At 51.3% G+C, this 24,388-nt stretch overlaps 8 protein-coding genes across 8 annotated transcripts; 2 read left to right on the forward strand and 6 right to left on the reverse strand.

Moving 5' to 3' along the window:
- Window positions 1–173: 173 nt before the first annotated feature.
- Window positions 174–1,177, reverse strand: CABS01_09940 (uncharacterized protein; the record flags this gene model as incomplete). The annotated part of the gene is made up of 2 exons (XM_060543296.1): window positions 174–976; window positions 1,066–1,177. 2 exons carry the CDS (start codon window positions 1,175–1,177, stop codon window positions 174–176), a joined length of 915 nt encoding a protein of 304 aa, XP_060399994.1.
- Window positions 1,178–4,186: 3,009 nt separating this feature from the next.
- CABS01_09941 (uncharacterized protein) lies at window positions 4,187–7,440 on the reverse strand (the record flags this gene model as incomplete). Its single annotated transcript, XM_060543297.1, has 2 exons — window positions 4,187–4,234; window positions 4,315–7,440. The coding sequence occupies 2 exons, from the start codon at window positions 7,438–7,440 to the stop codon at window positions 4,187–4,189; spliced, it is 3,174 nt and encodes a 1,057-aa protein (XP_060399995.1).
- An 817-nt stretch (window positions 7,441–8,257) lies between these two features.
- Window positions 8,258–10,165, reverse strand: CABS01_09942 (uncharacterized protein; the record flags this gene model as incomplete). Its single annotated transcript, XM_060543298.1, has 1 exon — window positions 8,258–10,165. One exon carries the CDS (start codon window positions 10,163–10,165, stop codon window positions 8,258–8,260), a length of 1,908 nt encoding a protein of 635 aa, XP_060399996.1.
- A 996-nt stretch (window positions 10,166–11,161) lies between these two features.
- On the reverse strand, window positions 11,162–13,101 carry CABS01_09943 (dual specificity phosphatase; the record flags this gene model as incomplete). Its single annotated transcript, XM_060543299.1, has 2 exons — window positions 11,162–12,935; window positions 13,004–13,101. 2 exons carry the CDS (start codon window positions 13,099–13,101, stop codon window positions 11,162–11,164), a joined length of 1,872 nt encoding a protein of 623 aa, XP_060399997.1.
- Window positions 13,102–13,929: 828 nt separating this feature from the next.
- Window positions 13,930–15,071, reverse strand: CABS01_09944 (endoplasmic reticulum protein; the record flags this gene model as incomplete). Its single annotated transcript, XM_060543300.1, has 4 exons — window positions 13,930–14,483; window positions 14,544–14,767; window positions 14,914–14,929; window positions 15,002–15,071. The coding sequence occupies 4 exons, from the start codon at window positions 15,069–15,071 to the stop codon at window positions 13,930–13,932; spliced, it is 864 nt and encodes a 287-aa protein (XP_060399998.1).
- Window positions 15,072–16,596: 1,525 nt separating this feature from the next.
- On the forward strand, window positions 16,597–18,584 carry CABS01_09945 (Alg9-like mannosyltransferase; the record flags this gene model as incomplete). Its single annotated transcript, XM_060543301.1, has 4 exons — window positions 16,597–16,664; window positions 16,739–16,940; window positions 17,056–17,475; window positions 17,529–18,584. 4 exons carry the CDS (start codon window positions 16,597–16,599, stop codon window positions 18,582–18,584), a joined length of 1,746 nt encoding a protein of 581 aa, XP_060399999.1.
- A 587-nt stretch (window positions 18,585–19,171) lies between these two features.
- Window positions 19,172–21,307, reverse strand: CABS01_09946 (amino-acid permease inda1; the record flags this gene model as incomplete). Its single annotated transcript, XM_060543302.1, has 8 exons — window positions 19,172–19,408; window positions 19,473–19,888; window positions 19,996–20,259; window positions 20,355–20,537; window positions 20,620–20,786; window positions 20,852–20,979; window positions 21,039–21,109; window positions 21,166–21,307. The coding sequence occupies 8 exons, from the start codon at window positions 21,305–21,307 to the stop codon at window positions 19,172–19,174; spliced, it is 1,608 nt and encodes a 535-aa protein (XP_060400000.1).
- Window positions 21,308–22,572: 1,265 nt separating this feature from the next.
- CABS01_09947 (proline dehydrogenase) lies at window positions 22,573–24,086 on the forward strand (the record flags this gene model as incomplete). The annotated part of the gene is made up of 2 exons (XM_060543303.1): window positions 22,573–23,228; window positions 23,285–24,086. The coding sequence occupies 2 exons, from the start codon at window positions 22,573–22,575 to the stop codon at window positions 24,084–24,086; spliced, it is 1,458 nt and encodes a 485-aa protein (XP_060400001.1).
- Between the last annotated feature and the right edge of the window lie 302 nt (window positions 24,087–24,388).

A 24,388-nucleotide genomic window follows, 5' to 3' on the forward strand; every position in this document is an offset into this window, starting at 1 on the left:
ATATTTGAGCAGTTGTTGTCTTTTGAAGGTGAAAATTTTTCCACGATTAAACTTGTACGCAAAGGTTGTCCACAAAATTTGATTGAATTTGAGCTACAAGCTCCATCACTCTTATAAATGCAAATAGAATCTCAGCGTACTAAATTGAAGAGTGCTTTGACCTGATCTTTCCACTAGCTCTGGCTTTCATGCGCATTCTGAACCTTTTCATACTTTTCCTTCTCATACATTGACCGGAGAATATCAAGGAATGGTGGCACCCAGAACAACAAGGCTACGGCTTGTCCAAAGGACCAACCTTTCTGATCAATCACATCCATCAGAGCATTAGCTTTTACCAACAGGTATTGATACAGAAGGCATAAGAAGAATAGAATTATCGCCAAAGATAGTATAAAACATGTGAACAGCGGTTTACTCAAGAATGCATGAAATCCGGAAGGTCGCTTGCTCCGATGAAGACCTTGGGGCTTGGCAGGCGGTAACTGACCCACTGCGTCGCTTCTCTTTTGTGTGGTAGCCACAAGGTGTCTGGTGATCAACACGAGTAGCACCAGCGTTGTCCATATCCATAGGAGTGGTACAGTCTTGATATTTGCGAACGAACTGTTGTCGTAAAAGCCGGAGAGGAAACCGACGGGGTCCGTACCAGTCAGCTGGTAGCAAAGTGATATAGCCGAGCCACCGCCACATGCTTCGGCACTGAAGAGGCTGTCTATGGCTTTATCCAAAAAGAGCCTGTCATGTGTAGAAATCGAGAGGTTCCGAACGAGTACGAAAAAGGTCACGGTGTTGAGCAAATAGCTTGCACATACCAATGCGGTCGAGAAACGCGATCGTACTCCGTGGCTATGAAGCAACATAAGGGTGAACACTGGTGGGAGGAAACCCATGATAGCTGTCAAGATTAGGGCATATCCGTTCAATGGGTCGATCTCATCGGGCCGCATGATAAGTGTTGCGATAGCCAAAGAAACTAGAACAATCAGTCAGTTGATCACTTGCAATAGACAATGGATAATGACAAAGATAACATTCAAGGGACCAAGCTAGGTAGGTACGTACTGCCAAACAGAGCTTGAACTCTCACAAATGTCTCCAACGGGCTTCTCAGACTTTCTCTGACAGTCGGTTGAGCCTGTGATACCTTCCACAATTGGACTCCAGTCGATACCATAATGGCCGTAGCACAGATAATTTCTGCAAATAATTCTTTTGTTGGTTGAATCTACATCCCAAGTTTCGAACCATAAAATCAAGCTTTCATGGAAACCTGTTGGTGGCTCGCTTGCCTGACCTCGGGAATTATTTGAACGAGCCCGACTAAACTTGCTTTGCAGAAATCAAGCTATGTTAAACGTCTCAAAGGCACTCTTTTGTTAGTTACAACTCGTTTGAATATTTCTGAACTAAGATTAAAACGGCCCCAATGAAGGGGTTATCCCCCCGGATATGGCTATATACCAACGAACCTATCGGCCAATCTTGTCCAGCCACTCTTTTCTCCTGCTGATGATCCCCTTGTCATTGAGGCATACATTCCGGTAGAAACCCTTGTACCTCTGCATCTCGTCTACCAAACGTTTAACAACTTCGTCTCTTTGTGCGTTAGTGTCGGATTGGAAGTCCAATTCGACCTCGGCGTACGGCCGACCGCGCAGGGGCCAATTACGGCCCCTACTTCCGATTATCGCGGCCTGCCCAACCTACGGTTGGAACCTCCGTTTTACACCTACGCAGAAATTCATATAGTTCAATTGATCTCTTCGTCAACCCACGGTTCGAACTAATTACCCTGTAATAGGGATACCAACAGTTAGAGAGATTCGGTGTCCATGCAATGGCTGCGGCCAAGTAGTGAATGAAACGGGCAACAGAGGGTCCCTGGCTTTCGGTGGGCTCGGGTAGGAACTTCATGTCCACAAGAAGTCGGAACGCGTTGTAGTACCGCTCGTAATACCCCTTGTCTCTCTTACTTGCAAATGTTTGCCAGCTGTCACGCGTCCATAAAAGACAAGGCTGACCCCAAGGCTAGCCTGAACCTGGCCAGGATCAAATCGGTCAACTGTGCTAGCTCCCATCGATAGTCAATGAAATCAATAACGTCGCTATGCCCGTAACAGCGGTCGCTGGGATCATGGCCGTGCATTTCTTGCTTGAGCATGGTGAGAAGACCGGGGCTCTTTCCGCGTCGCAATTGCGTCCCTGAGTAATTGCTCGCCTTGTTGTAGCAGATGTTTGAGATCCTGAATCCATCTAGTCAGCAAATGTGCTAAAAGAAGATTTTAGATATATGGGAATGAGGTCTTCATGAGTAGTATCGACCTACAGTTTGGTTGATCCAAGTTTGAGACTGGCCGAGTCCCTTGAAGAGGTAATTAAAGCATAGAAGTCTGACAACAGCCATCTATCGCAGGTTTTCGCTACATCGCACCTATTGATTGAACGTATAGCGAGGATAATGATGTTTGGTGTTATGATTGCGGGCGACATTGTTATCGATGTACCGATGCAGAAGAAGGGGAAGGGTAAACAGTTTAAGCCTTGAGAGCATGTTGTGACCATCTCGGGAGGGAATCGTCGCATCGAGAGGGCCGTCGATACATATACAATCCATAAGACCTTTCGGGATAGCGGCTGCGTGTCGACTATCACGGTCATCGAAGAGGCCAAAAGGGTAGCGAAGCCGGAGACGGCTGCCGCATACCACTTCTCTAGCAAACTTCCCGGGTGGTTAATAGAATAGGATACTGGCTAACAACTAATATTCAATCTACCTGCCTTACCATTGCTTTGCTCTAAGGAGTTCCACACAGAATATAATTCAAGAATAATAAGAATAATAAGAATAATAAGAATAATAAGAATAATAAGAATAATAAGAATAATAAGAATAATAAGAATAATAAGAATAATAAGAATAATAAGAATAATAAGAATAATAAGAATAATAAGAATAATAAGAATAATAAGAATAATAAGAATAATAAGAATAATGAAAAAGAGCTAGTAGAGAGCGGAAAAGGCTTACATGCCGATAGATCTAACTATCTCCCAAGGTCGAGCCGTGGGCAGACTCCTTCATTTTCATCAGCCATCTCTACGGCCCTTGTTTGGCTCGTTGGGGAGTCACGCCGCCTTCCAGACTTCTGTCAAAATTACGAAAAGTCTCGTCAAGATACCAGATCATTTCAAGTAAACCTAATGCTCAGCTGAGGAAGGCGATCAACATAGATCCACGGCCGTGCCGACCGCGGCTTTGAACCTCGTTGTCGAGAACGTGGCCGATGAAGCCTTTGTGTCTCTAATTTTGGGGCCGTTACATGTAGAGTGTGATGATTCAGAAGATCCGACGCTAAAGAATGTCGAGTGTGCCCAATCAACCCATCCTTGAAGCGCGTAGTCTCGTCGCAGCTATTCTTTAGGTAAGCCGTATTTGCTAGGTATTTGCGCGGCCAGGTTCTATTGCATTTTGGGGGTACTATCAATAATCTATAGAGGACTAATCACTGGAAAATGGATTTGGGGGGCAACACTTCAACATGAGGCTATGTTGTTGGAATAACGACTTCTCAACCATTCCCAGAGCTTATCTGTCTTTATCCTTCTTTCCAAATAGCTTTTGTAAACCCCCTATCCGCTTTGATGGCTGTTGTTTGACTGATTCCTGCTCTAGCCCTCTATGTCGTTGGCTTGTGGATGATTGTTGTTCGCTCATAGTCAGCGGTTTGTTTGCGTTGGAGGAATGGGTCGAATGCAAAGGCCGATTTGGAACCTGGATAGTGCTGGGACCTGACAAAGTTTTCCTATCTGAACTTTGATAGAATGGCAGCCTCTGATCATGAGTCGAATAGTGCTCTGCAGTTGTTCGTTCGTTTATAGTACTCACGACGTCATTTGACGTTCCTTGTTGAATCGTGGTTCTTGCCTGGCTTGGTCCGGGAATTTCATGTGCCCCAATTCTGGGCCCTGATGCCGATAGCATTTCTGATAGTCTTTGTTCTGACGCTGGATCCGCAGCTACTTTTCGATATGCTAAGCGCGGGGGACCTCTCACTTCCTGGCCTGCCATTATGCATCAGCTTATAGCTGATAGCTTGCCTGTTGCAATAAGATGACTTCTAAGGCCAGCTTCTTGGTGCATGGCTTTTGAAGTGTTCGCAGGCCCGATATGGGGATATCACACTTACCAGTTGGTATTATCCTCGTCATAGGAGTAGTCCGAGTTACTCCCCTGTCAAAAGTTGGATGCGGTAATACACGTCTAGAAACTGCATCGATCGGGCGGGTCCTAGGAAATTGCCTTGGATCAACATAAGCATCCATCCAGCATATCAGACAGCCACAGTCGGGCAGCTTTTTGACGGCGCGGTGCGGTGCCACGGGCTTCTTCTTAGGAACTCCGACCTCGAATGGCTTTCGACGAAACGCGAAGAGGCTTGAATCAACAAGTCTGGGCTGAGCCGGACGCCACGTCGGTAACAGTAGCAAGGCCACTTCCGTATTCCTTGTCTCTGTGTCCACGGTGAAATCTATCAGGGCCCCTCTCGCTAGCAGTAGCTTCACAATGCTTGTGTTACCAGCTTTGTATGCTCGTTCCAGTGGACGTTCGTAAACCATGCCTGACCTTCTGATTGGGGCTTTAATGCTTGCACCCCTCGCCAGCAACAGCTCTGCAACTGCGTAATGACCCCGAGCACATGCTACCCCTAATGCAGTCTCACCGTTTCTCTCCAGATCAATATTGGCCTTATTCTCGAGTAAAACGCAGACGGTTTTCATGTGACCCTGGGAACATGCCGCATGGAGGGGGCTACCCTCGTGACCACCTTGGAGGTTGATGTCTGCACCTTCTTGAAGAAGCAGCTTGACAATGCCACTTTCGCCGTAAAAACACGCATCATGGAGTGCATTCTTGGCGAACTCTGCCACAGAACGTGACTTTGAACGTCGTTTTTCGTGAGAAAGCAATATCTTGACGATATGCGTATGGCCGTTGCTCGCCGCTTGAGCCATCGGGTTGAACAATGTCTGAATCGTTGGATCGGCACCTTTCCTGAGTAGAAGCTCGACAATATCTTTGTTGCCACTTCTACAAGCCGCACTAAGAGGTGCTTCACAAAGTCGTACGGCAAAGTTGACATCGCCACCACGATCCAGGAGCTTTCGGACAGCATTTTCGCGTCCTGCGGAGCAAGCCAAGGCCAGAGGAAGGCCATCGCGGCCTTCTACATTGATGTCCGGCATGTAACTCAGAAGCAGTTCGATCACCTCGAGATGGCCCTGCTCGCATGCGAGTCCCAGCTCGGTCGCCAGACGCTCGGGCATTCTCTCAATATCCCTAGCTTCGGCGATGATTTTCTTGAGAAGCATAACGTTGCCTTCGTATGCTGCTTTCTCTGCTCTCGTGAAGATTGGTTGGATGGATGTGCTCCTGCTGATGAATCTGAATTTAGCGGAACCTATCGTGATGGTAGTGAAGGTGTCTTGGGCGGTGGTGGCGTCGGCGCTGCCAGAGACTCCTTGCTCGCGCAGCTTGGACAATGCGCGGTTTGCATCACCGGGGAAATTGAATACAAGGCCTGCTTTGCCTTCAATCTGAATCGCGAACCCATTCTGCTCGTCTTGCCCGTCTCTTATACTCCGGTCGTCCCTCGTACTCCAGTCATCTCCCTCGTTGCGGTCGTCCCTCATGTTCCCTTCTTCCCCAATGCTAGAATTTGGATAGGCGCTTTGGGTGTCCATGGTATGTCTTGAATCCTTCATCGCTGCCAACCATTGGTCGATGCTTTCATTTGTGACGCGTGGACCTTCGGGAATATCGGGGCGTACGGGACTTGAGACCATGTCGGGAAAGTCTCCTCCGTATGTATTTGCTTTGAAACTTGCATTAAGCTTCTTCACGGACTCGACCATTCTCTTCCGATATTCGGTACCAAAGGTTCCGCGCCCGCGAGATTTCTTCAGCCAGTCGCAATAGGGGATACCGCTGAGTAGTTCGCGTCGATCCAACGCAAACTCTTGATCAATCCAAGACCGTGCGGCAATTTCAGCGAAGGGATCATCGGCAACTACAATATCAGACTGTGGATATAGGCCGCCATGGACAGCTCGCAAGACCGCTGAGAGTCCGCTTTCGTCTTTGGGATCTTTCCATGCTTCTAGATGTGACGTTTGCCAGTTTGCCTTGTAGTTTTTCTGGTCTTTGATGTAGTCGGGCAGCCTTGTGCACGAGCTGAATAGTAGCTTGGAGTTCTCGTCCCGCAGCTTCAAGGCAACATCTATCAAGACTCGATCGACTCGACTCTCGAACTTGACTTTTTCGTCTCTGATCAGCTCACCGTTGAGAGGGTTCTTCGCCTCATCTGTTTCCCGCTTGTAGCCCAGCCCTAGGCCGCTGTGCGTAATCTCGAGGATGAAATTATACGGCCTGTCCTTCTCCCCTATTCCAACGTAGGACATTATTTGCTTCATCGCAATGTCGTAGATGTGCTCATAGCTTCTTTTGTCCCAAAGGGCGTTGATCGGCTCAGACTCCATTGCAAGGTCAATGATCGGCTGAGCGTGGAACACCATGACCATCGCGGGAAACATAGGCAGCTGCTTCTTCTCGAAGTAGTTGTATCCGTATTGTGCGCAGGAAGCCGCTTCAACCATCCTGATGAGATGATCAAATGACCGGTAGACCACATTATAACCTTTGAGCATCACTGATTGAAACATGCTATGAACCAGTGGTGGCGTGGTCGTTCTCCCATTTGCGTGCTTGGAGATGTGGAAGGAGTAATAGGGTATCGCATTGGCCAGATCGTTGTCCCGAAGATCGTATTGGAGGGTATGGCCTCTTTTGCCAAACTTTTCTCTCCAGAGCACGTCGAACAACGCTAGCACCTTCTCGTTGGTGTCCAGGTATGAGCTAGCAAGGTCTGGTGGTCCCAAGCCTGGCTGGCCTGGCATTTCTGGCTGACCAGGTTTGCTTGGGTCAAGAATGAGGTTTTCGATGTTCCTCGTCACGAGAGCTGTCTTGTATCTCTCAAGCAGAGAGATATGACCCCACGGCTTGTCGTAGCGCGTGACGCGCCTTGCAATCTTGTCATGTGCTACTACCGCCGTCTTGAGGGTTTCCGGTACGAATCCGTCAATCTCGTGGAGGAACAGTCCTTCGCTGATGCCGTTGTCGATGGCGGCAAATGAGTTTTCAACGATTCTGGAGGCCCGCTCGTAGAGTCCGCGATGGCAAAACACAAGACCAAACTCGGAGCGTAGAGACCCTTCAGTGACTGGATTGAGCAGTAAGTCTCGCGGACTGAACTTTTTCCCCTGTGTTTCCCATATGTAACCATCAGGCAGTGAAGGCCGCTCTCGGCGATGCTGGAAGACTCTGGCTGTGGACCCGGGATTGGCCATGACAGCCGAAGGGTTTGGGCTCATGCTGCTCATTTTGCGACTAATTGAATTGGTTTAAGAATAATGTTGTCGAGTCTCTAATCATAAGAAAGATTGACTGGCTAGAAACATTGAATGGAAGTACGTTGAGAGTGAACACCGAGACTTCAGAGACGGTTGTATCCATATTTTATAGGCCTCTTATGCTTGTGAACATCGCACAGCCTTGACTCAGATCGATCCTTGACACAAGGCTGCCGATCCAAGTCATCACTTTTCGGTGAGTCTTCCAAAGCGAGGACTGTATGTATCATCGGGCAACCTGCTTCTCTCGCCTGACGGACTTTTTACACTTTGAAGCGCCAGCCTGATCGACCCATATGATCCGGGATGCAGCCACTTTGTTACATGGCTCTCCACGCTCGCATGGTGGCAGCCTTGGAGAAGCAGCCACGGCGCATAATGGACCAATAGAATGCAGGATGTACGCTGCAATTGTTCGTTAGTGGTGGAAATCCTGCCTCGAAGTGCGCACCACGCAGCCCCATCACGATTCTCACCGAAATGTGCTGGAAATATCATGGTCACAGGCCAGCCATTGCGGTTGCTGTGTGTCTTCTATTCCCTGCGATTTGTCGCAACACATGCAGCTCACATTCTGTGCTTATCATGGATGTTGACTCATTTCTTCGTGCAACTCGGGCGAGGCACGCTCGAACATCTGAATATAGTAACACTTTCGTGTCGACCTTGTTCAAGCAAACCCCAATGAAGCATGCCTACTTGTCAACGAGACCCCTGAGTGTCTTGTAACTGTGGGTCGCAACAATGTGATGAAGATCTTACCTGATTTTCGCAGGCTCATGGACTCCTAAGTCAACAAGAATGTTCTCTCCGACGCCAAGCCCGGCTCTGCACCAGCTCCCTCCATGTACCCATCGACGAAGCACTCTCCTATAACAACAAAACTATCTGTGTCGTCAAACCTCCGCAGCACAACAGGAACACTGCACCCGAACAGCACGCAGAGAAAGTCTCCTTTCATCGCCCTTTGCGGTACAAGGCCGACATGTCCATCACAACTGACCATCAGACGCGAAGACATTCTCCCAATCGTATCTACAAGCCTTCCAAAAAATGAATCGTGAATGAACTCGGCCTGATTAGGCGGGGGCCCTGCCATGCTGATGAACTCAGGGTCATTGTTGAGGGTATCGCGCACGATACTCTCGAAAGTGTGTCCGCAGATAAGAAGAGGGCGGGTCCAGTCGAACCATTCCTGGAACTCCTGTGCTATGAGGTCTGGTGAATCTTCCATGCGGAGGCTGCAAAGTCGTATGAAGTCGTAGAAGAAATCCTCATCAGGCATGGCGTATTGCAGATAGCGGTTCTTGCGATCCAGGACGAGTGTTTTACAGATTCTTCGAAGTACCTCGATCGGCCTACTGAAGCCTACAGAATTCTCTGTTGATGACCTTAAGTTGTTTTGGTGAGAGCTTTGGATAAAGGGAAACTTCCTGGACCCAGCTAGCCCATCGATGGTGTCAATCAAGGTTCCTTTTGTAGTAAGCGTTCGTTCGTGAAAGCTATACTCAGCCTCTCTGTCCCGAGAAGCAGAGTAGACGGCCGGAACTCCGCTGTATTCCAAACTCAGAGGAGGTCTCATGTTTCCGATGTGAGTCCTCGAACCCTGGCTGGCCATCAGAGGGGTTACCAAGCTATGCATCTCGAGCCGCCAGTCGGGCACCCAAGACATGGATGAATAGCCGTTACTGAAGGAGCTACTGTACACAGAGGCGAAGCATATGATGTCCAATGACTTGTGATGGTCAATGAAAGCCTGTGTGTAATGTAAGTAGACTTCCTCGACGCTGCGTGCATAGCTGACTTCCAACAGAAACCCATCAGTAGACAAGGCCCTCAGCCCGTATAATCGGTCTCGGTCGTCGGTAGCGTCGCACTGGGAAAAATAAGCAGCCAATGCTGGGAGGGACATGGTGATGTCTTTGTTCGACTTCTTGCTGATTTTGTACAGCATCCATAATCTTCTCCGGTTGAATCCATAGCTAAACCCAAGAGTCTCCTTGAAGCCGCTCCAGGGACATTTATCTGCAGTCCACAAAGCCCGGCATATCACGGTTCTGCTGATGCTCTGTGTTCCACACCACATGGAAACCCTTTCCGGGATCACGAACTCTTGGATCGTCCATATTCTCGTCCACCATTTCCGGAGGAAGAAGCTCTTCAGTGCAGTCCAATATGCGTAATGGTTTCGATATTGTTCCAAGATCGGCCGAATTCCGGCATCGCTGTGGCCTTGAAGATTGACCTTGTTCAAAAGTCGGATGAACTTGATGGCCTCATTGCTATCATGTGACTTTTCGCCGAGCCAGACGATGGCTCTTCGGGCACGGCGGTAGATTTCCTGCATAAGCCGCACCTGCTGGTTTCGTTCCTCGAGATTCCTTTGGTCGATACAAATAGAGTCGATCCACCACCAAGTGCCATCAAGAAGAATGCCTTTGGATCGTAACGCCTGCGTAAATGAGTACACTGAACCGAGGATTGGCAGTTTTCGGTCTCCTATCATGAGAGCATGGTCGCTCGCGAGGCCATCAGTCATCCATGAGTACGATAAGGATTGGTACGCAGGTAATGACTGATTGATTGAAAATATTGACAGGTCAATGGCAGTGGTGCTTTCGTCTGCGAGGAACCTGATCAGACGAATTTGGTCATCTCTAAGAGGCTTATAGGTATATCGAGTGTTTTCGTCCATGGCTGTCTTTGGTGTAAGGTAGACAAAGCAGAATACTGAGAAGTCTGCTCTAGCTTTATTGAAGATAGGATCAGGAAACTTTGGTTAGATAACGGGAATTATTAGGCAGAAATCAGATGCGACCGAGTCCTCTGTTACACCCCTGTTGTGCTCAGCCTCGCCTGGGGCGGGGTTTGCAGATGCGTTCGAAAGTGTGGTGATGGGAAAAGAACGCTCATTGGTTTCAAAGGAGGGGCAAATGTGCACATCGAGCATGCAACATGGTGACAGCCCCAAAGCTCGTTGAGAAGTGAAAATAGCTCAAGTCCGGGTCGCCTTACGAAAATATATACAAGTCCAGCTTGTCATCGCGCCACAGAGAGGTCAGATCAGTATATCTGTGCCATACTCTCATATCCCCACTGAAGTGTTGAACATCTAGTCCTGTTCAAATGGATGTAGATAAACGGCGCTGACAGCTTGATACTAGGCCGAAGGTAGACTTCAACCTGACCGTTCAGTCTTAGAAATCAAGCATGAAGTGCTAGTCGGGAGTCTCTATCCCTGCAAGTAGGCATTTGTAGGTTTTCATCTCTAGCAACAAACTAAATTTACAAAAGAGAAAAATCACAATGCATTGGATAAAGAGAATATTGAGTTTATCAAAACAATTAGAGTATTTACTTGTACCATATATTTGCTTTAAGGTGGCAGACCAACTGAGTACCGCCCTTCGCTCGAGTGAAAAGTTTTGAAATGAAATTGAAAGTAATATAAATGAGTGCTGATAGCTTAGTTCTCCATTCAGAGCGCCTCGTGACAAAGGACTGATGCATAACTAGTATTTCACTGCGAGTTTGAATCTTGATGGCAAGGACAAGGCCGGTGAAGAAGTTCGTGAATGGAATTAGTCGTCTATAGCCATCCTTTCCCTCATCATGGTATCAACAACCCAGGAATATGCATACATGAAACAACAACGCTCTACACAAGCGCCGCAACCCGCACTCTAGATGCTCACTTCTTCACCTCGGTGCTCCCAATCGCCGTCGTCCCGCTCGCGGTGTCAGGAGAATCAAGCAACTCGGGCCCAGGATCCGCTTGCTTATTCAGACTCCCCTCCCCAACCTCCCTCTCCACCTTCTTCACATCGACATTTTCAGCATCGAGCTGCTCCTCCCCAAACGGCCCGCTCGTCTTGACGCCCTCCATTGAGTCCGTATCATTACCATCCTTGCCGCCGCCCAACACCCCCGCATCGTCTTTGACGCTGCTCGCGCGGCTCACGTCCGCGCTCTCGGGGCTCTCATCCCTCAGCCCGAGGTGCTTCTCCGCGACGGGGTCCTCTTTGTTATGGCCCTTCCAATCAGCAGCCTGCATCTGCGGAACGGGCGACCCAGACGATGGCTCGTTGATGATCTCGCCGGCCGTCGGTGAAATCACCTCGTCGCCGCCGTCTTCGGCCCGCTGCGAATCTGCCACACGCCAGACAACGGCGATCTTGTCAAAGGCGCGGGAACCTTTGCGGCTAGACCCCTTGATGCCGTCCATAGCATCCCAGCTAATCTCAAAGACGCCGCTGGCGTCAGCCTTGCCATCTTGCTCGGGGCCGTTGCCCTCGAAGAAGACGTTGAACCAGACATGGGCAACAGCGGTGACCATTGTGAGGCCCATGGAAGACGAGGTACGGTTACGGCGCTCTACTGAGATGTTGACGTCGCTGTTGGGGATGTGGATGGGCTCTGTTGGCTTGAGAATAACGGCCATACCGCCGGGCTCGCCATCTTCGCCACCATTTGACTTCGCTTGGGCTTCGGCGTGTGACTGCTCCGCCAACGGAGCATCAGTGTCGCTTCTCTTCTGAGCCGCGCTCGGCTCGGGTGTACGAATCAAGGATGTCGTCGCCGCATTGCGCAACTTCTTTGACTCGCTTCGGGTAGGGGTAGTATCATCCTTCTCAGGCCCCGAAGCATCCTTGTCTGAGCTGCTCTTCTTTGCATTGTTGGTGTTGGTAGGTTCCGACAAAGGCGCCGCAGCAGGCGCCTTCTCCGTAGGTTTGACGCTGACGCTGGCGAGATCGGATACCATAGAGCCGACTCCGCCCCCGCTTGGTGTATCGCCCTGAACGACGATCCTCTCGCTCTTCTTGAATGTGTGAAAGACCTTGATCTTCTTTCCCTCCTCGGCAAATCCTTCAACGTCAAACTTGACGCCACTTCGCAGACCCCAGACATGGATCTCCATGATCTCAATAGCCCGGTCAACGTACTTCTTCCCACCTCGAGTCCACCTGTCTACGTATGTAATCGTTCGCAGCTGGCTGGGAATCGAGATGCCCGCTCCAAACTTGGGCCGCATTCTCCTCTCCGTAAACCTAGTGAGAGCTTCTTCGGGCTTCCAGCCGCACTCGGAGATAAGGTAGCTGCAGGATACTGTGCCACTCCTGCCCTTGCCAGCCTTGCAGTGAACGACGACGACCCTCTTGTCATTTCCTTCCGCAGCCTTGTCAGAAGCGCTGACGGCAACATTACCCGGCTCGAGATCGCCTCCCTGAAGCCAATTTCGCATGCTGGCCATGATCATAGGAATCAGACGGAATGGGGGCGGGTGGTGATCAGGCCACGGGTAATGTCGTACTCGGCCGTAGACCTCCTCGTCAGGGTACCCCGTTCCCTCTGCGCGGAACTCCCATATCGCCCATTGGTCTTTGTGCTTCGAGTCGAGAAAGGTAACGAGCCGATCGAGCGGGTTTCGGTAAGCTCTTTGGGGATATGTGCCTGAAGGACCGGATCTGGGTAAATTAAAAAGAGTTAGCTCTTTCCCTTTGCAATAGTGTGTGGTATAGAAGTGCCCCCATACGTTGCGATGATGTTGTTGGTAACATAGCAAAGATCCAAGTCCGACTCGGCGTGCCGTGCTCGAGGTCCCGCAACGATCTGTCGAAGTAAAGAGGCCATAATGGAGACAAATCTATTGATGCACCCAGGAAAGCGGAGCAAGGTTTAGGACGAACGGGCGCCAAGAAAATAGGGATTGTTGCAGCGCGTGTAGTATAAATGGGCGATGAAGGAAGTCTAACCAAGGCGTCCTCCCTCATGACGGTCTACTGTGTCGTAGCTGCGCCTTGGTCGCGTGCGGGAAGTGAGCCTTGACGTCGGCCTCCGAGCAGGGGAGGGCGACGTCATTCGTAGTGGGGTGAGCCGGGGAAGAGCTGCCGAGCTACGCCACTTCGGGTGTGGCTAGTGTCGTCGTCCGCCCCGGCTTCTTGGCAACATGTGCTCAGCCCTTTGGCTAGCTTGTGCTGTTGGCATCTTTAGCAAGCTCCGCAAACCACAAACATTTAAGGAAAGGATGAAGATAAATTGTATAGTCATGCGAATTTGGATTTACTGCTCAATCAAAACTAACAAACAAAGGCCGGAGCCAGTGAGCAAACGGGAAACCTGAAATCATCGTGCGATGCAGAGAGCAACCCGGTAAACCATCAGGCCCCAAACTCGCCTACACTATAATAACCTGAATTACCGGCGAAACACCGTGTGAACCTTGGCCGGCCATGAACCCTCCCGCTCATTTCTTTTCCTTTGCGACCGTATACTCTCGTTATAAACCTCTTTGCGTAATCGTCCCCTGCCGAGAAATACTCTCATCCTAGTTGGCTTGCAACCTGGCTCTTCGCAACGGCGGAGCCGCTAGACAATCAGCCTCATCTCGAATAAGGATTTTGTCATTGCACCCTTGAAGGAACTCATGACTTTAAATCATTTCGCGTGTTTCGCCAATGCTTAGGAAGTCTTCTTGGGGACAGCGGTGCCGCTGAGGTAGCGGTTGGGGTCAGTGTAGGCGTAGAACTGGCGAGCGCCTCCCTTGACGGTCTCCCAAGCCTGGCGGGCGGCGGGGGGAGTGCCCTGGTTGCCGACAGCGGAGTCAACACGGGACTCGAGAAGGGCGAGCGAGTTCTGGACGTGGGTGCTCTGGGTGAAGCGAGCACGGAGGAAAGCGGTGTAAATGGCAATCAAGATCCAGGAGCGGCGCTGGAAGGTGATGGCAGAGAGGAGGAGGCGAACCCAGAGAAGAATCTCGAGCGAGGACACGACAGACATGGAGGCATCGTAGTACTCCTTGACGAAAGCGCCAATCTTGTCGGCGATCGGGTTGTTCGCGTACTGGGCCTTGCCGCTGGGGGAAGCACCAGCAGCAGGCGTGATGGGCTTGGGAGGAGTGATGGTGGGGATCACGTTGGCGCGGGTGTACGTTGCGACGTGGAAGATCGAGTAGATGGCGTAAGGGAGCATGGCCAGGGGGTACTGGGGGGACAGAAGCCACACCAGGGACATGACTGGGGTCGCATGGTTAGAAGCGATTCCCCCGCAATAAGAGGGCAAGGATGCAAACTCACCAAGATACTGAACATTCTCGTCGGCAATCAGGGCCAAAGGGCTCTGGGGAGCCTTGGCTCCAGCCTTACTGCGTGCGCGGAGAGTCTTGTAGACGACGATGCCGTAGGTCAGGGCAGCAGACAGGAATGTGAGTCTGTAGCTGAAGCGGGCGATCCGGCTGTAGTAGTTGAAGGAGATGTAGGAGAAGCCATAACGGATAACGGCAAAAATAAGGGACAAGTGTCTGCAGCAGGAGTTGTCAGCCAACGTTTGCAGAATAGAGGTTGGTTTCGTCGATTGTGAGCCCATCGGTCATCTCCACGTGCATATCTCGGGTCGTCTGGTTGCAGGGAGGGAGGAGGGCGTCATATCAGGATGGTCTGTACATACCCGGCGAACCAAGCGACTGTTGATGAAGATGTTAGCAGCTGTTTAGAGCGACAGAGACATGCAGGCGAAAAGACGGGAATCAGCATACATTGCAGGGTCTGGGCCAGAAGCAAAAGCCTCTGGGTCAAAGGGACGTTGGCAGGCGGAGGGGGAGCCATCGTGATGTGTTCTGAGTGCGGCGGCTCTCAAGGGCAGAACAGATGTATGTGGAATATTCGATGCAGCAGTCGAAATTGGTACTCTGTAGCAATGTCGTAGTTGAGGAGAAAGCTGCGACGGTAAGCTGGTGGTTTTTGTGTCGTGTGAGAAGTTTCTCGGAGGTGCAGATGCTGGGTTGACTTTGGGGAAAGCTGGCCAGAATGCGCAAGAAGTTGAAGTGATGCGGCGGCGGGGACTCGAGTGGCTGGTCCAGTGTGCATGGAAGTGTCCAGTGCAGAGGAGACGGAGGGGGTGGAGGGAAGATGGAGCCTGGACCAGCTGAGGAAAGCGGTGGTCGGTGCGTCGGTGCGTCACTGCTTCCTTCTTCGTGCTTCCCTTTGGTCGGTTCCCTCCTTCCTTCCCGCCGCTGGTCCCTCTTTTTTTGTTTTTATTTTTTATTCTTATTTTCTGTGTGGCTACCAGGTATTTTTGAACTTCCAGGTTGAATACGTATTCGTACATACCCAAAATTCCCCAAATTCCAGTCTAGGGTCCCGGACACAGAAGCGGCAGATCTGCACTCCGACCATGGGCGATGGAGTGGGATTTGCTCCAGATTTTAAATGACAGACAGGACAGGGCTCTCTGGCTTTTGTTTCCGTCTCATCCCAGCGTCGCACAGAGTACTGTGTTGGGCGAATCAGCGCTGCTACTCATATGCAAAGAAGCTCAATGTTTCCCTTTATCTCGAGTGTTTTGGAATCCCGTCTTCAACGGCGGCACAGGAAGGAGATCTGACCGCGAGAACCCAACCGTCCGTCAGGTCAGTGTGAAGATGAGACGACGGCAGAAAATCCGTGCCCCGAACAGGACGGGAAATATCAGCAAACACCAGGACCACTAGAAAGTATGCGCATGCAATGCAGAAGGGAGAGCCATTTTGGTGGTACACGCATGTCTCTGCGCTCAAGGGTGTAGTCGATAATATGAAAATGGAATGATATGGCCAGAGCGCCCTCCAATGACGATTGAATCTGGCAGGGGTATTATGACAAAAGCAGCACGAAATGCTCATCCCCTAGATACCTAACCTACGTGTCGATATCGGGACGCAGCTGTGCCTTGGACAGGAGACTCAAGAGTCGAGACTCTTTCATCACCACTGGCGCTAGCTCCGGACTTTCCTGGCCTGGTGTCAAGCCACAATCATCGGCTTGTTTCTTTTCGTCATCATCACGCCTGGTCTGTGCGACAGCTGCAGGCGATAGCTCCGTCGAGTCCACAAAGCTTTGACCAATGAGAATTCTCCGCATTTAGCCTGCTTAGTCACACTGTACTTCCCGGCTAACCTTCGGTCATCTAGACAGTGTGAATCTCATAGGCGTTCACTGCTCCCATAACCCCTGCTCAATTGGGGAAGCTGTGGCGTCACAAGCTCCTGAGCTTTTCGAAATGTTGAGGGCTGCAGCTTCGTGGCTTCACCTCAGTCCATCGACCAGACGGCCGTGTTGATTTGCGCACTGCTCGACACCACAAGCAGCCACGATGCCTCCAAAAGCAGCTCCTCGACCAAGGGAGTTCGTCCATCCCGAAGCTGGACATGCTCGAAAGAAGTGAGTTACCCGACTTTCTTTGCCTCTTCTTTCATCTAGAAAATGCCCCTCCACTAACAGCAAACTCTCAACAGGCCCCCCAGCGCTTTCGCTATCGAGCCCATCTCGGCATTCTACTGCTTCCTGATCGCCAACATCATCTCCGCCCTCTTCGCCCCGATACAAGACTGCGATGAAACATTCAACTACTATGAACCGACCCATTACCTGTCCCATGGCTATGGCCTGCAGACGTGGGAGTACTCCCCCACCTACGCGATTCGCAGCTGGCTATACGTTGGTCTACATGCCATTGTTGGGAACATCCGCCGCTTGATGCCACAGTCCACCAAGGCAAGTGCATTGCGGTACTAGAGAATACTACTTGCGACCAATTGCTAACCATGACCAGGTCGGAGAGTTTTTCTTCATCCGCTACGTACTCGCTTTCGGCTGCGCCTTGTGCCAGACCCTTCTCTTCCGTGTCATTAGTCTCACCCTCAATGCACGCATCGGCCTGTTCTTCATCCTGGCCACCGTCTTCAGCCCTGGAAACTTCCACGCAAGCACTGCCTATCTGCCCTCCAGCTTTGCCATGTACATGGCTATGCTGGGCGCTTCGTCCTTCATGAACTGGCGGGGTGGTCTCAAGACCGCTCAAGGCATCTTTTGGTTTGCTGTCGGTGCGGTGGTGGGCTGGCCCTTTGCCGCGGCACTCTGCGCGCCATTCCTCGTTGAGGAAGCTCTCTTCGCTGCCTTGAGTGATACGGACCGCTTGATTGAAGCTATCATGCGCGTGGTGAGGGGTGTCGTTGCGGGCCTCATCGTTCTTGTAAGTTGGCATACTGATTCATTCGTAATCAATCATTGTCTAATACCAGCTAGTTCTTCGACGGCGTTATCAATACCTTCTTCTACAAGAAAATCGAGGTCGCAGCTTGGAACATTGTCAAGTATAACATCTTCTCGGAGACCGGCGGCCCTGAACTGTACGGCACAGAACCTTGGACCTTTTACTTCCGCAACCTGACCCTGAACTTCAACATCTGGTTCGCGCTTGCGCTCGTCTGCCTGCCTCTGTTCTTGCTGCAGAAGATCCTTTCTCCCTCTGGCCAGGGATTTCAGACCGGTCTTCGTGCACTGGTTTTCATCTCGCCTTTCTATCTGTGGCTCGGCATATTCACTCTTCAACCTCACAAGGAGGAGCGTTTCATGTACCCTGCGTACCCCTTCCTTGCCTTGAACGCAGCCATGTCATTGCACATTGTTCTTACTGCGCTCGGCAACTCCGATCCAAAGACCCTCATTGGCAAGATCCCTGCCAAGCTCAAGCTGTCCTTGGTCACCATCACCCTGCTTCTGTCATTCGATATCAGTCTTTCCCGAGTGTACGGCATTTGGTCTGCCTACTCTGCCCCGTTGAGTCTGTACAAGCCTCTCGGAGCTGGCGTCAGCGGTCAACAAGGCCTTGGTGTGCGTGGCGACAACGTCTGCTTCGGCAAGGAATGGTATCGCTTCCCGTCATCCTACTTCCTGCCTCGCGATATGCACGCAAAGTTCGTTCGCTCAGAGTTCAGCGGCTTGCTCCCAGGTGAATTCTCCGAGGCTCGCACTGGATTCGGTTTCTGGAGCGGTACCTGGATGCCGACGAATGGCATGAACGACAGAAACCAAGAGGATATGGGCAAATACGTTGACCAGAGATTCTGTGGCTTCATGGTGGACACACAATATCCTGAACGAACCGCTCCCCTGCCTCCAAACGAGCCCGACTACATCGCTGATCAAGAAAACTGGGAGATTGTCAAGTGTATCCCCTTCTTGGATGCGGAGAATACCCATGTTTTGGCCAGAGCACTCTACGTGCCCAACCTTCCGTTCGTCCCAGAGCAATTTAAGCGGAAATGGGGCCGTCACTGTCTGCTTAAGCACAAGAAATGAAGTAACCCTTCATCATGACTGTACTTCTGAAGGCGGATGCTGAAGCCATCTTTTGGGGAAGCGTAAGGCTGTCTAGGAGAGCTGCCTTTGCAATCAGGCCAGGGATCTTGACCAAGGATGATATGGCCCATCGACCAACTATCTTGAATGCGATGCAGTCACATTTGTCACAGGACTTACTTCAGATATCAAGAGCGGATATGCTTAGAGGTTGATGATGATCGAGAAAGACAATGGTCTACATGCGCTGTCGTTCGGCGCAGCGACAGCCTGAACATCATAGCCTCTCAGACTTTGGAGTCGGGATAATGCTGTGAGCATAAAGACTTGAGAAGCAAAGCCAAATGATGTCTAAAGTTGTTAGTCAAAGAGGTCGCCGGCATTGCCTTATCAGAAAATCACATGGGGTCCCTTAGGTAGAGAGCTTTACAGAATAAGATCTAAGGCCTCTGCCCGTCAATAGAGAGCGCAAAAGCATGCATTCACTCTTGTGCAACCTTTCAAAAGTTCGAGCATCAGTAGGCGTCCTGATCATACATTGGACATGAAATCTCGGGCGCGTCATCAAGGGAAGCCATTGACTTGGTCTAAAAGATGACCGACAAGCCCCGCTTCCAAACACTCTTCTTCTTCTCGGTCCCTTCGTAGATATCATCAAGCTCCTCCTCGGGCCGCCTTCCCATGTCGAGATCAACGCTGTGCAAGTCGACGCCGAAACCCCAATCTTTGGTGTAGACCTTCCAAAACAAGAAGAGAGAGATGGTGATGGGAGCAGCCAGGTATCCCTGGAAGAAGGATTTGGCGCTCGGCTTCCCTCCGACGGGCTATTCAAGTATTAGTAACATGGTCAACAACGCTTGAAAAAGGGAACGGGATCTGCAGACTTACAAAAAGCGAAGAATAAAACGTCGCAGCAAGCGAACAACAAACCAGAAACACACCAACATAACTCCCCACCACACCCAGCGCAGACCTCCATGGTATATCTTCGGTACTCCTCCCCTGCACCCTCCACGCCTTGCGGAAGCGAATGTGCGCAATCATGATGCTCGCGTACGCGAACTGGCCCGAGAGGCCCGTGACGGCGAGAAGCCAGTTGAAGACGGTCTTGCTGTCGGCGGCGACGGTGATGAAGGAGACGAAGCCGAAGGCGACTTGCAGCGCGACGCAGTAGATGGGCCGGCCGGACTTGTCGATCTTGGCAAAGATGGAGGGGGCGCGGCCGGATTGGGCGAGGGCTTGGAGGACACGGGTTGAGCCGTAGGTGCAGCTGTTTGCGACGGAGATGACGGCGCAGGTGATTACTTCGATTGGCAGGTGTCAGACAGCAGCTCGGAGGGTCAAGATCATGCACGAGGAAAGGTAGTTGAGGAGGAAGATGAGGAAGAGACGCGGCATATGCTAGACGTACCGCCGTTGATAACGTGAGGGAGGATCTGGATCCCGGCAAGCTGGACGGCCAGGACAAAGGGGGATGCCTTGGTATTTGCGCCGCTGGCGCCGAGGAGAACGTCGCTGTCCGAGGGGACGACGAGGCCCATGATGAAGATGTTGAGGATGTAGAAGAGGGCGATGCGCCAGAAGACTTGGCGGGTAGCTTTCGGGAGGGTCTTGCGCGGGTTCTTGGCTTCAGCGGCTGCGAGGCCCACCATTTCGGTCCCGCCAAAGGAGAAGGCTGAGATTCGTTTGCTTAGTTCAGAGTGCCCGAACTATCATAGAACTTGACATGGATCTGGGGGTCGGTGATGTGATAGAAAGAGGGGAACTCACCGGCGGTTACGAAGACGGAGCAGAATCCTTGGAAGCCGTTCCTGAAGGCGCCTGGGTTGTGCCAGTATTGCGCGCCGATGTAGCCTCTAGGGTCTGTGGGTACGCCGCCGGCGTTGATGATAATGCCGAGGATGATGAAGCCGATGCATGCTATGATCTTGACGATAGCGAGGATGAATTCGACTGAAAGTTAGAGTTAGGGAGAGATCATTTGGGAGATTTTATGAAGTCAAGTGAGCCTTGCCTTCGCCGTATCCTCGCACACCAAAGACTTGGATGATGATCAAGAGTGACATGAAGACGGCGCACCATACGCCGGGGTTGACTTCTTCTCTGCTCTTCCAGAACTCGATTGTGATGCCAGCGGCGGTGATTTCGAAGGGAAGGGTGACCATCCATCCGATGGAGTACTCCCATCCCATTGCAAAGCCCCTGGCAAGGTGTCAGAAATTGGCTTAGAGATCTCTATCTGGTTATGTAGTCGAAGAGAAGCTCACCAGGCCGGATCAATGAAGCGAACAGCATATTCGTAGAAAGCACCGTTGACTGGGTAGATGATTGCAAGTTCTCCGAGAGCTTGGACGGTACACATCATCATACAACCAATGATGATGAAACCTATGAGCTGCAGACTACTTAGTTTCTCTTCGAGTCGGTTGACAATATTGGTCTCGCGATGCTTACAAGAGCAGCCGGTCCTCCCGTTCTCAATGCTCCTCCTGTCCCGACGAAGAGACCTGCACCGATAGAACCTCCTGCGAGGAGGGGGATCTGATTAAACTCTGAAGGGCTTCCGTGGTGAGTGACATACCGATCGCAATCATCTGCATATGCCGACCCTTAAGCGCTCTCGACAACTGCCGATGCTGTGGCTCGCTCTCGCCCTCGCCATTGCTAGACGTGGGCTGGACGGCCGCTTCGCTGGCATCGAGCTTCTTCTCTTCTACAGTCATTCTAGAAAATGTTTACGAAGTATTTGTGTTGAAAGTCAATTAATCTGTATATTCTCGAAAAAGCCCTCCAGAACCTACGCGGCTTTCGCCCGTTTAAAGCAATTCAATCCTCGCCCGAGTGAATGCAACTTTATCTTTGCACGCGATTTTGTGCCCCTGAACTGCGTCAACCCCCCATTCTCGAATGGTGCACCGGCAAGGCCATCCTTATCAGAATCCTAGGAAATGTTCAGGATGTTGGTATCAGAGCGTTGCTACGCAGATACTTAGCGACTGTTGGTGAGTTGGGATCGACGTCACTGAGGGCGCGGGTTTACGCCGGGCGTTGAAACTCGATCAATGGGAGCAATGAGCATGGAACTACTCCTTCTCAATCTTCTTGGCAGTCGTATCGCTCGTCTCTTCTACTCCATTTCGAGACCAGAGGTTGCCGGCAAATCTCTTGATACGAAATGCCAGTTCCATCATGAAGTTGCTTCAGCATTATTGCTCCAATACAGAAGATGGTGGGTAGTATCTTCGTCAAAACAACTTGCAGGTCGCAACTATTTCGGTCCGTCTTTAGCCCGGAGCGAAGATAAGATGCCATACCGGCAGATCAAGTACGATGCCCCGATGATAAAAGGGGAAGGCGGGGGGACCTGATAAGAGCCCTCGGGGTGATGTTGAAAAGATGGTGGGGTCGTATCGGAGGGGTGCCCGGTAAGTGGGTCCGATACGGAGTCGTCTCCGGTCCCTCGTACTGAGTGCTGCCCGGATGGGGTAATAGTAACCTACGCCACGTGCGCTTCCCCTCACGGACGAGCCGTAGCTTATCTACGCCCGCTCGCTGCAGCCAACGACACACGTATCCGATAGCCAGTTGGCTTTGGTGCCGTTGTGGCCGTCGAGCGTCGAGGACGCCCGAACTTGCGGACTGGCATAGAGTTTGTCAACTGTCAGCGAATCACTCTCTTCGCCATGGGCGTCCAAGACTGAAGCGTGGCCGCTTGTACACTGGGATCACCATGCATCTGGTTCCGGGGATCGGACGTATGCTAGGCTAATTGCGGTGGTGTTTGGAAGGGCATAGCTCCGAAACGGCACGATCCGGTGCGGTAGAGATTGAGCATTTAGAGCAATCCTTGTGCCGCTTCCTCCTACTTAGATACCAAGTCCATGAGTATAACTCTTCACAATTCAAAGTACTCTCTTCATAGCCCTGCAACCATCAACTCCTCCATCACACCACAATCAGAGACACGGCCGTGCCCCTACGCCAAAAGATGAAGTCCTCTTTGGGACTCTTCGCCGCCAGGCGACCGTGGGGTACCACGATAGCCGTCAGATCGGATAAGCGCGCCTACGGGAAACCGACAGAGCCAAGACAGTCACTCGGCGCCGCCAACTCACCACACGCCGCAATAAATGACACAACTCCTTTGACGTTGAAGCCGGCTCTAACACCAACAAAGACAAAGAGGAAGGCCGTCGATGGGTTCCCATTGTCCGGCATGCCGACAGGCACGCTCCTGCGGTCCCTCCTCGTTACCACAATATCCTCCAACCGCTTCCTCCTCATCCCCGCACTCAAAACCTTATCCTTCCTCGCTAAGCCGGGGCGGACGATCTTGTTCGACGTCGATCGCAACCCCGTCTTACACAAGATGTTGCGAAAGACGTTTTATGACCAGTTTTGTACCGGCGAGACGCCGCAGGAGACCAAGGCGACTGTGCAGAGTCTCAAGGATTTGGGGTTCAGGGGGGTGATTCTCACGTATGCTAAAGAGACTGTGTTTGACCACTTGACGCAGTCTTCTGTCGAGCATGGGAAGCTTGTTGGTGCGTCGGCGGATGGGTTTGATGAGGATATTGAGTCGTGGAAGAAGGGTACCCTTGAGACTGCTGCGCAGATTGAGCAGGGTGATTATCTCGCCATCAAGTAAGACAAGACAATTCTCATGCAATCTTGTGTCAGAAATACTAATCATGTCTTAGGCTGACTGGTGCCGGCCGTGCCGTGACCACCTCGTTCGCCAACAATGAACTACCGCCACAGCAGATGCAAGATGCTTTGACTGAGATAGCGACGATATGCAAGCAGAAGGGTATCAAGATCATCGTCGATGCCGAGTCAACACACTTCCAGAAGACCATCGACAGGGTGACACTCGAACTCATGCGTCGCTTCAACACGGATGGCGTTGCATCCATCTACAACACTTACCAGGCCTACCTCAAGCACACACCCGACAACGTCACGAACCACCTCGCCGAAGCTGCCAAGGACGGGTTCACCCTCGGACTCAAACTGGTCAGGGGAGCTTACATCCTCTCCGATAACAGGTCAATGATCCACGACACCAAGGAGGATACTGATCATGCGTACAACTACATCTCCCAAGGGGCTGTAAAGCGCAGCATTGGCGAGTTTGGCACATCAAAGGTCTTCCCGTCAGTCGATCTGTTCTTGGCCAGCCATAACAAGGAGAGCCTCTTCGCCTCCCTAAAGCTGCACCAAGACCGTGTCGAGAATGGTATGCCCACCGTCCCGATATCCTTTGGCCAGCTTCACGGTATGTCGGACCAAGTCAGCTTCTCGTTGCTGCAGACCAAGAGTGCAGGAATGGAGAGCCCTGCTGTATACAAGTGCTCTACTTGGGGCACCATGAGTGAATGCTTGGCGTACTTACTGCGCAGGGCTGTGGAGAACCGTGATGCGGTGTTGAGGACGACTGATGAGCACACCGCGGTGAAGAGCGAATGTTGGAGGCGGATGAAGTCGGTTTTTGCAGCTTGATATAAATTGCCAATAGTAGTTACTGTGTGGCCAATGGATTGAATAGCAGCGGCATGGAATTTAGAATACTTGAAGTCTCCCAGCCAAGACTTGACGACACTATAAACACGTCAGGCATTACAGTCACCAGTCCTCAGCCTAGGTAGTGAACAAGTACTGCATAACCTTCTGAGCTGCCTTGTAGTTTCTACAAGCTACCTAACTACAGCTGAGCTCGCCTTATCCGCTCGAATGTCACTGTTTACTTCTAGTAAAATCATATCTACTTCCATCCTCAAAGTCCTGCCCTCCCGCCCCCCCCC

This window comes from Colletotrichum abscissum (assembly GCF_030869225.1).
Source record: "Colletotrichum abscissum strain IMI 504890 chromosome Unknown Scaffold_24.1, whole genome shotgun sequence".
Taxonomy (NCBI): Eukaryota; Fungi; Ascomycota; class Sordariomycetes; order Glomerellales; family Glomerellaceae; genus Colletotrichum; species Colletotrichum abscissum.